Source organism: Aphelocoma coerulescens, chromosome 5 (assembly GCF_041296385.1).
Source record: "Aphelocoma coerulescens isolate FSJ_1873_10779 chromosome 5, UR_Acoe_1.0, whole genome shotgun sequence".
Taxonomy (NCBI): Eukaryota; Metazoa; Chordata; class Aves; order Passeriformes; family Corvidae; genus Aphelocoma; species Aphelocoma coerulescens.
The window spans coordinates 55,592,053-55,603,283 of NC_091019.1; the positions used below are offsets into that span (position 1 = coordinate 55,592,053).

At 49.2% G+C, this 11,231-nt stretch overlaps 1 protein-coding gene across 1 annotated transcript; it reads left to right on the forward strand.

Moving 5' to 3' along the window:
- Positions 1-989: 989 nt before the first annotated feature.
- Positions 990-9,800, forward strand: LOC138112065 (extracellular tyrosine-protein kinase PKDCC-like). The gene is given in 8 exon segments (XM_069018755.1): positions 990-1,024; positions 1,026-1,848; positions 2,016-2,138; positions 4,254-4,525; positions 5,645-5,724; positions 5,819-5,923; positions 7,386-7,562; positions 8,935-9,800. Coding segments are annotated over 8 exon segments (1,719 nt in total). The 3' UTR covers positions 9,039-9,800.
- The last annotated feature ends 1,431 nt before the right edge of the window (positions 9,801-11,231 follow it).

The following is an 11,231-nucleotide window of genomic DNA, read 5'->3' on the forward strand; positions in this document are numbered from 1 at the left end:
GTGCATGGAGGAGAGAAGATGGGGCAGACGTGTCCAAGGGCAGCGGCAGCACTGCAGGACAGAGCAGTCCCACTGCTTGATCACAGCCAGGACAAACCCTGTGCAATCTCACCCACTGTATGCTGGTGGGTGACCTGCCACCCTCCTCCTGGTGCAGGCAGAAGCTGCAGGCTCTCAGCAGGGCCGTGTCCCTCAGGAACAGGGCAGCAGCATCCTCCAACCCCAACTATACCATGCATCACCCACTCCCTTTCTGGGGAGGGTCTAGTGACTAGTTATGCCACCGAAAACATTAGGGCAGAAGATGAAGCAGACCAGGTGGAGAGGTAGATGATTATTTTCATTTCTAATTCCAGCAGCATAAACATAAATAAAAAAGTGAATCAACCCATTTGGCTGGTGTTCCAGGCTGCTCAGGGAGGAGAGTTAACTGCATATTGCCTAAATTAGAAGCAGACGAACCGCATCTGCCTTTGCTCTAAGCTAACCTGACTGACTTTCTCTGCACAGCAGAGCCCGGTGCAGACACGTCTAAAACCAGCGACAGAGCCGCGGCAGGCACCTGTCCTGCTTCTCGCACCCGCGTCGGAAACGCTTTCCTCTCCCGCGCAGGTACGCGTGTGTCCCAGGAGGCAGCCCTGAGCTGTGTCACCACATCGATCGATCTGATCGCCTCACAAACAAACGATAAATGTGTGTTTTCTGCCTTCATTGGCTGGTTCTGCTGGACGACGGGTTTGGTTTGATTTTTTTTTTTTTCCCCCCTGGAAAAAATTCCAATTCCGTGCTTAGGCAGTGTATTGCTGATTCAACCCAATAGGGTTTATCCTTCTAATAAGAGAAACTGGCAGTGTTTCCTCTTCTTAGAAACCTAACCTGAGCGTTTTAAGCGGCAGAGAAACGTGATATCCCAGTTCTCACTGATTTTAACCCGGTGTATATCCCTCGGCTCTACTCCGGGGTACCCTCTGGCAGGACTGACGAAATCCATGCCCGTGAAATCGGCGTGTTCTGCTATAAACAGCCGCCCTTGGAGGGTGGGCGGGTGTCTGTGGGGATGTACCGCTCGCACCCGGCAGCTCCGGATCCCACCCCGGGCCACCTCCTCCAGAACCGCTTGGGCTGCGCCGCCACCGCCTCCCCTCCCTGGGCGGTCCGTGCCGCCGCTGCCCCGTGCGCCCGCGGGGCCGGGCCGCGCCAGGTCGGGCCGGGCCGGCGGGGTGGGGGCGCCGGGAGCCCGACACGCCCCCTGGACGGCGCTCGGCTTCCCCGGCGCGGCGGAGCGCGGGCGGCAGAGCGGCGGCGGCGGCGGGCGGCGCGGCCCCGCTCCCCATGGCGGCGGCGGCGGCGGGGCGGGCGAGGCGCGGAGCTCGGCTGAGCGCGGCCGCGCTGCTGGCGCTGCCGGCCCTGGCGCTGCTGGCGCTGCCGGCGCTGCCGCCCGGCCGCGGCGGTGCTGGTGGCGATGAGGCGCAGCCGGGCTCCTCGCCGCCGCTCCTGCTGCCGCCGGGCTTGCGGGAGGAGCTGCGGCAGCGGCGGCGCGACCTGCGGCGGCTGGAGGCGGCGGCGGGCGGCGGGGAAGCGGCGGCCACGGGCGGGCTGGGCTGCGGCGACCTGAGCCGGGCGACGGCCGTCAGCGTGCTGGGCTGGGGCTTCACCAAGGTGGTGGCGCGGGCGGCGCTGGCGAGCGGAGGCACCGTGGCGCTCAAGTCGGTGCACGGGGCGGGCCGGGAGGTGCGGCGGTGCGTGCAGCGGTACGGGGCGCCGGCCGGCTGCCGCCGCCTGGCCGCCTACAAGCTGCTCAAAGAGGTGACGCTGCTGCAGCGCCTGCAGCACCCCGGCATCGTCAAGGTACGGCGGGCGCGCCGGGGCGAGGGGCTGCGGGAGGTGCTGCCACGGCGGGGCGGGGGTATCAGTGCCGGGGCTGAGCCCGTGGTGCCCACGCTGTCCCCGGGCGGCCGCCATCTGCTGGCACTGGCAGCGACATCGCCCCGACCGTGGCTTCTACTCTGCCGCAGCTGCACGGTCAATGCTATGACAACAGCGGAGATGCTGAGCTACGGGTCACAGCCATGCTGGAGCTGGGATCCCCGCTGGAGATGATTCAGCTCCTGCAGACCCCCTGGGAGGAAAGATTTAAAGTAAGAAAACAAAGCAAAGGGGGTTTATCAGTCGGTTTTAGACCACAAACTGGGTAAACCGGCGAAGAACCGGTGGTGACCGCTGGGGCAAACGGGATTTTCCTGCCGATACTCTGTTTGATCCCACAAATTGTTTGTAAATCGTTTCCTTTTCATTCCTTTTAAATCACATTAACACAGCCCTAGTTTGGTGTCTCACAGCTAGTTTCTTTCTCTACAGAGCGATGTTAAAAGAACTTCATCTGGGAGGAAATAGACACAAAATCGTACTCAATGCTGGGGCGGTGGTTAATGCCTTCTGTTACACTATAACGTTAGTTTGCCTCTATATTGCTTATGTATATATTTATGCAGAAGGGCTTTGGTCAGGAGGCCCCTCAGCAACCCGAGTCTGACTTGGAAAAGCCACCTCACCATGCTCCGAGTCTGTGGTTTGCTGTGTGTTACCTGTTCTAGGCAACAAGCTGAGCAAGCTGTCCCCACCATGTGTTTGTGTGGTGTTTCTGATCTTGGCCCTTTAGGAATTACTGTAGTAAAATCACTACTAAACTGCTTTCCTCCTGCTGTAGGTGCTAGGATTGCAGCCCTGCTAGTGAGATCTGCCTCATCTCCCAGGCATCCTGCGTAGGGACCCATACGCTCCCCAGGAATATAAATGACTTGTGACATGGTGACTTTGGTTATAGCTTGTTTTACAGTTTCCCTCAAGGGCTCAGTTGGGGGTTCAATCCTACTTGTTTGGGTGCCAGGAGGAAAAAAAGCATCCTGGAGAAGCAAGGGTATCTTAGTGTCAGCAAGAAATGCTTTGGGCAAAATAAAAGCACAACAAAACTCCTAAAATAAAATCGCTGCCTGCATGTGGTCCTTAATGTTGAAGGGGAACCTTGCCATCTGAGCCAGAGGGGGAGTGTGGCAAGCACGCTCGCTCAGCTGTGGGATGCAAAGCTAGGATTCTTATGATTGCTTCACTAAGCAAGTTAAAATAGCATCAGAGCTTCCAGAGTCATTTCTCTTGGCTTGTGGAGTTTTCCTTTCTTCAATTCCATGCTGGCTTTTACATAGCTTTCCTAGCACCTCATCTTAAATGTGCCAAAGTCTCCTGTAGAGCTAGAAACCCATGATGCTGGATCAGCTGGTGGTAAAGTTTGGTATTGTGGCATTAGAGATTTTAATAATCCCTTGACTGCAGAAGACACTAATTCAGAATTTACACTGGCACTGTCTGGTCCTGTTTCCTAATTAGGGTGTCTAAACATATGGGATTCCCCTGTGATGAGCCACATCAGATACCAGGGATTGTGTGAGCTGTTCCAAGGGAAAAAACCCTCCGTGCCTGCACAGATCGCTATCAGCAGCAGCAAAGGGTGACGTGGGGCTGCCTGGCACACCTAGCTGAGGATGCAGCTTTTCTGATGCCAGGGCTCCTGATACTGAATGAAAACTGCTGCAAAAAGCTACTTGAGCAAAGTGCTGGTGCAGTATAAATGCAGTCCTCTAGCTCTAGATTGTTTAAAAATAATTTACCGAGCTTTCTGCTGTGTCAGGTATTGTCTGGCCTTTCCATGCTGCCAGAAAGTTGTCATAAAAGCAAAAAAGCTTGCAATAAATACATTGCAAGCTTTGACTAATTCTTCAGAATCATGATTGTGTGCCCAAATTCATACTGCTGAGTGATGCAGCAAGGCATGAATCTGGTATTAATGACCATGGAGCCTCAGTCTGTATTGAGCAGCATGGGGGAAGGGAGGGGAATCTATTAGTTTTATGCCAGACTGGGAAAAACCCTTCTGATTTCAGCTAGCAAATCAATATAGCTCCTGAAACATGAAGGCTGCTATTGTTTTCCTCACAGCTTTCTCCTCTAGTTCTTCTAACTGCAAATGTCTCTTTTTGTGTACACACATTTTTAAAAAATGTTGCTAAACTACTTACCAGTCAAATCCTGTGGCAATGTTGATAATAAATTTTGTAGCATACATATAATTACCTTTTAAGTTCTATATGCTTTTTTCCCTTTTAATTTAATTGAATGCCCTCCCCTTTGTTCTACTTCCAATTTAATAGCTGTTTTTCGTTTGGTTTTTTTTCCATGCATATTCATCTTGTCTTCCTCAGATTTGCCTGAGTCTTGTGAAGCTGCTGTTTTACTTGGCACATTCCCCCCTGGGTTCAATAGTCCTCTTGGATTTCCAGCCAAGGCAGTTTGTTATGGTGGATGGAAACCTAAAAGTGACAGACATGGATGATGCCAGCACCGAGGAGCTGTCTTGCAAGGAAGATAACGACTGCACACTCGACTTCCCTACCAAAAGCTTCCCTCTCAAATGCTCTGTGGTTGGGAGATGCGAAGGAATAAATGAAAAGAAGAATCTGTTCAATGCGTATCGGTATGTCCAGCTACTTGGGGGAAGATCTGGGGTGTTTGAGCTCATGCTCTGCCATGTAGCCTCTAGCACCTTGTGCTTCTTCCATGAGGTGATTCCCCTCACCTCTATCAAAGCGTAGTTAAGGATCACTTTGAAGCAAGTTATTTTCCTTACAAGGCAGGAAAATAGTGTTGTTTTTGTCTGATAAGAATGAAGGCATCTTTCTTCTGCTGCTCCCTTTCCCCAACACCCTCTAAAAACTTGCCCCAGAGCTTGCACCTGTGAATTTGCTGTTTGTCAAACAAGCCCTGGTGCCTGACATCCATGGGCTGTGCTTGCTGAAAGCAGTGGCAGTGCAGGCTACCTGCAAAAGCCCACCAGCTTTGAGTCCCCATTGTTGGGAACAGGCTGTCCAACTCTTCCCTTCAATTCCAAATCTCCTTATGGGCTCCTATGGGAGAGCAATGGAGCAGGTAACAAGCAAGGGGCTGAGGCTGCTGCAGCACTTCGTGGCCATCAGCTGAAAACGCTGGGACTTTTGCTCACCACTGGTGCTTGGCAGGTCAAGTCCTGGAAGGAAGCCTTGGCAGCTGGATATTTACACAGAGGACTTAGTAAGGGAGCCTGGATTTCCAGGATTGAGTTCTAAAGGGCACTGAATAGATTACTGCATAGATTATTGCAGCCTTGCAGTTGCACTTGTCTCTTGTGCACTTGTCTTCCTAGAACAGGAATTTTGTGGAAGGGTCAGGAAATGAGTCATTCTGACTTTTGAGGGGCAATAAGAAGGGCAAACTTTTCAGGGCAAGATAAAGGTCTTGTATGAGTCTTCTTTTATACAGGTCCTTTTTTTTTTTGGTAGGAAATACATTGCTTAGTATACAAAAATGGCCCAGGGGAATGAGGGGAATCTTTATTGCATGAACCTTTGCAAGGTAGATTTCATGCAGCAAGGACCAGGCTTCCAGCCCAACTTACAGGAACCATCTGAGGCACCAAGGTGTGCTCAAACATAACTTTATAACCAAAGCAGACCTACTAACTCCATGTGGATAATCAAGTCACGGGAAAATGTAGACAACTTAATCACCAGGGAAACGAAGGCACTGTATTCTAATCGGCCTGTGGGATTTTTTGCAGATATTTTTTCACCTATCTTTTGCCACACTCTGCACCACCAGCTCTGCAGCCCCTTTTGAGTGATATTCTGAATGCAACAGGTACCAGCTAATATTCATAAACTTCTTTATTAGAAGACTCTGAATGGTATTTTGAGGAATTGCTTATCTTTGTAATCTTTTTCCTTAAATATAGGTGATTTACGATACGGAATAAATGAAACCCTGAGAGCTTTTGAAAAGGTTTTACATCTGTACAAGTCTGGGCTCTATCTGCAGAAAAGACCTCTTCTTTTAAAAGGTAGTTGATTTTGAATGCTCTAAGTAAAGTAACTGCTGAGGAGCGAGGCACTTGGTAACTGGTCAAATTCTGATCTCCCATACGTTCAGGCAGTCACTAGAAAAAGCACCAGAAACACCTTTTTTGGAGCAGGTTTTTGTTGGTTTTGTTTCCATGGGAGCTATGCATGATTGTATTGCTTTGCAAAGTAAAAGCAGTGCAGACAATCTGGCTTACAAATGGACATGTGTTTGCACTGCTTCTAAATACTCTTCTCAGAATGAGCATCAGTGTTTCAAGTGAATGTATTTGGGATAACAAACTGAGTGGCTCCTGTCTCAGGATATCCTTATCCTTTGGACCAACAGGTCAGTTTTCTGGGCTGATAGTCAAACTTCCCATTTCACTGTGTGGTTTCTGTCTGCTGAGCACAGGTTATTATGGAAACATAGAGTGAGGAGATGACAGCATTGAGATGAGTGTGGTGGGATGACTGGGGCCTTGGTGCCCTCTAAGTTCCTTTTCTCTGAAGATCATTTTATTGGACCTGCGGATGGATAAATGTGCCTCTATGAGGTGCATTCCTCTGAAAAGGACCCATTCAGTGGTAGAGATGAGCCTGATCAAAAGGAAGGCTTCAAAAATCCAGTGGTTACTGTGGCTTGAGTTTTCCTGGGTGTTCACATGAGGTGGGGGGTGATGGTGGCTTGCAGGAGGAAATCTCTTTACATATGAAAGAACTATAATTTGCACCGTTATGAACAAAGATATCTGGTCATTTGCATGGAAGGCCTATCAGCTTTAACAGGAATTACTGGTATTTTCCAACAACACCTGTCTGTTGACTTCACACTGTGCCAAAATGATCACCATCCTAGAGGTGTGGGAAGGTGGGGAGAGACTTAGCAGTCAATGAACAATAGCCTGAGCAGCACCTGCTCAGGCTTGTCAGGTCTTTTGTCAGGTCTCCTTGTCAGGAGCAGGATCTGGCCTCCCTTTCCCCACTGGAGTTCCTCAATCTCCTGTTTCTGTGGATGGCACCATAATGGGTGGGTCAGTCTGTGCCCCATGTAGCTTTGTGCTGGATCTGTGACGAGCTTCTGCTGTTGAGGCTGGGGTGTAGGAGAGGCTATTGTGAGGTTGGCTTCTCCAGGGAAAAGGTGAAGGGCCTGTGGGTTTGCATATCAGCCTCCTCCTCTTACACACTCCTGTGGAGCCAGCCTTGTCACTTCACCCTTGAGAGCTCTGACCCTTCTCCCCCAGTTCCTGGGGGAATTGCTGTCCTGTGCTCCATAGCAGAACCAAAGGGCAAGATTTGGGTTTCTTTTAACTTCGCAGCTTCCCCCCACCCCACCTTGGCAGGTCAGTTCAGTCTGTCACTGTTGCAATTCTTTTAAGAGTTTCACTCATTAGGTGTGCAGCCTAACTAGTCCCTGAAAGTGCACCTAGAGTGTTTCCCTAGACCCCCTCTTTCTGTCCCCAGACTACATCTCCCTAAAGGGTTTCCGAACGGTGGAAGGAGAAGACTACAAGTGCTGGCCCTCCTACAGCCACCTGGGCTGCCTGCTGTCCATCCACAGTGCCGAGGAAGCTGCTGCCATTTGTAACTCCCAGTCACAGTGTCAAAGCTTTATTATCACCCAGCAGAGGACGTGGACAGGTGAGCTTGGGTGAATGGGACAGGGTGCTGCCATGTGGTGCTGCTGCCTTCCTCCATAGTACCTTGAGTCTACAGGCACATATAAAAGCTTCCTTCCTTATTCTCAAGATCAGATGGCTGCCACTGTGGGCATCCAGAAATCCCCTGAGTGTTTGTAAGGAGACACAAGAGGAATTATCTCCCTCTGCACCTTTTTTCCTTACAAATTTTGCCCGGGACTGCCAGGTATTGTTAAACACTTATTCATTTCTTGCAGAGATGGCTTCATTTTGGTGTTAGGCTAAACAATCCCTGTGGTATGTATAGATTGCAAAGCTGTGGGGGTTTTAGAGATGAAAGAAGCCGTATAAAAGAAGGTGGTTACTATTGTTGTAATTAAAAGAATCATAGCTTACAAGTTGTTATCCCCTTTATCAAAACTAAAGCCCCAAGCCAAGGGATTTCCAGAATGTCCCTGTAATTAGCTCTGATTATAGCCTCTTACAGTTAGCATGTTTTCAGAATTATTTTAAATTATCTCATTTAGCTGACATTTCAAGTGTGGGCTGAATTGTTTCTTGAAGTGAAACACTAAATGAGGTAAATGAGTGTTTTCACTCAAAATGGTGCTGAAGAATTGTGTTTTGTTGGCTCAATGACATTTAAAAAAACAAACCCAAGCTACCAAAAAAGCAGCTTTTCTGTGGGCTTGTGTGCAATTGACGTGTGGTGATCTAGTGACATAAGAGCTCTTACACGGATGCAACATAAAACTCTTTGAGCCACCAGGTTTCACACCAGCAATGGATTGTGTGAGCTGTGCCTAACACAGCACATCTGGCTTCCTCCCAGGGCAGCTGTTAGTGCTGTGTGCAGTGCCTGCCTGGAAGGAACCCTGCTTGAAACCGCGGTGAGGATGCAGGAGAAGCACGTGGGACAGAGACCCTCCCTGCAGTGCCTTGCTTGGGTGCTGATCCCTGACATTCTGCACCACGCCTGAGGTCTTTATTGTTTCCCCTTCCTGACATTTTTCTTCCTCAAAGTTTCATAGCTCATCTTTGCAGCCAAAGATGCCAAAAATGTGTGACTGAAATGCCGAGTGCCCAAGTTTGCCAGCTGGATTAATGAGAGCTGTGGGAACGTGCTGGTCTCTCTTAGGGCTGCTTGGTAAAACAAAGCAAGCCATAAAAGCCTCTGGGGTTCGTGGGATGATGCATTCCTTGTGCACACTCTGAGCATCTGGAGTTTACTGGGAGTGTAAAACACATCTATGGCAGGGCAGAGTGACCCTCCATTGTGCAAGCAGTGTGTTCCTGTGTCTTTTACAGTAAATAGCATGGGTCAAGGTGAACCTATCTCCTCTATTAAACTTGTGTTTTTATTTCCTTTCCAGGACGCCCACTCGCCTCATTTCAGAGTAGCTGGACTGATTTAATACCGGATACTAATGCTGTAGTCTATATTAAACGTTCAGCTTCCTCAGGGGAAAGACTTTAAAGACAATGAGATCACATAAAATGATCCTGGGAGGAACAAACCACTGGGGAGAATTTCATCTGCTGGAAAGAATGACATATTTTATTTTGCTTTGGGATGGGATCTCCCTGCCAGCTCAGATAGAGTCAAATGCTGCTGTCTCCTTGATCAAAGCTCAAATTTCTCATTGCTGCTCTGCTAGCTTCTTTTCTGTTCCCACACTGCTGTTCCACATAAATGGTCTCAGTTTAGCCAAATGTTGCTAGGCTGTGCAATACTTAGCTTTGCTGCTTTGGCCAGCTTGTCAGCCAAGAAATAGAAATAGCTGCAAGGGATCCAGCTTGGGTAGGCTTAGTTATTTCAGTTACCTCCAAAACCTACAGATAATGCACTTTGGGGAAGGCAATGGGTCTTTCTGCAGCTACAAACTGGGATTTCTTACTACTGCAAACATAAAGGACTGGATTTCAGTGGTGAGGCCAAGGTTGCAGGGTTGGGATCCATAACCAGAGGCTGATGATGGGGGTGGTCCTCTAAGAAGGGTCTTGATTCAGTTCCTTCCAGTGCAGGGGAGTGAAGTGGTGTATAGGTCAACCCTGGATCCAAAGATGTGTGTGTTTGGATGCAGGATTTGGGGTTGATTCTATGTGATTTCTAATACCAGCTCCCATGTATCAACCTTGAAGGTTTTTCTCTGTTACTTTCCGTGAAAGAGCGAAACATTCAAATTATTTATATGTAAGGTGTGACTTCTTATGATAAAGAATGACTGTTTATTCTAAACATGCTGTGAAAAGCTTGTTTTTAATTGCCTAAGTCTTTACTGTAACCAAATGAAGAAATGCCAGTGTTTCCCACCTTCAGCTCACCCAGCATCACTGTCCACTCCTGAGGCTAATCTATGAGTGCCCCAAGCAGTGAATGGGTATTCCTGAGCCCCCTCGAACACTTAGGTCTTGAAGGACACTCTGTGGCTGTGCTTGCAGGCTCCTAATTGTAGACAGTGTGGTCCCAAGATCTTCCTGCAATTGCCCTTTGCTAAAATTGTAAATGAGGCCTCTGAAAAATAGCCGGGGTTAGCATAATTTCAGACAGTAAGAGGCGACAGTGTAATGTGCCGCTCCTGGGAGTCCCTGGAAGCAGTGAGCATACAGTACCTATTCTGTAGCACGGTCGGGAAAGCCCAAATCACCACTGACCTCATGCCTCCTCCTAGGGGAAGTCCCTGGCTTTGTGCAGGAGAGCCACACTACAGCCTCTGTGTTGATGCCACATTGTTTTCTGCTTAGCCCACACAGGAAATTACAGCTTTTGAGACACAGCCGACAACGGTGTGGCCATTTCCATGTGGGACCTTGTAGCAGCTGGGGCACCCCTGGACTGAAGATGCTTGATCTCTTGCCTGGGGTCGTGCTGTGTTTTTGATGGTCTCTCCCCGTGTTTGGTAGTGTAGGACCACACCTTTCAGCTCGTTAGTACTCAATTAACCCGCAGCAATGCCTTTGCATGGTGTCTTTCTCATGCACTGTAACCCCTGCTGCTTACTCTGGGGCAGGAGGACTCTGATAGTGATATCAATTAGTGAGAGTTCCTAGTTAGCACTACAAGAAGGCTCTTAGTGATGACCACATTGCTGCAGGCTTTGTGACAGCAAGGCTTTTTAAATGGGCAGCCACAGACCTTTCTCTCCATTGCAGTGGGTCCTGTGGAAGTTGAAGGGAAGGTCCTGCCAGGGATCTGCTATTGTTTTACATCGACCCCACTGAGCAGGGCTTCAGACATCTGCTGTGCTCTACGTTAGCAAGGGGTAATGGGAGTTTATTCCATATCTCATCCTCCTGAGATACACATCAGAAGTACTTCGCCCAAAGCAAGGCCTTGCAAGGGCCAACCTGGGGTCATTTCAGAGGAAGAAACAGAATGCAAAAGCTGAAGTGGTTCCAGTTTGTGTTAGAAAGGTCTTCCCATCTTAAAAATTTCTCCTGGTAAAAGGAACATTGTGTATTTTAGTCGTGTGATGCATCTTTCATGTGGCAGATTTTTCTGTCGAGTTCTCGTTGCAGGGTTTCTGCCAGTTAGGTCCAGCCCCTCAGCAGATGGCGAAGTTGCAGGGAATGCCAGTGTCACTTGTATAAATGCAGCTTCCAGCATCAGACCTGCAGTTAGACCCTGGGACCAGAGACCACGTGATCCTGCCTTGAAAATTTTGAGCAC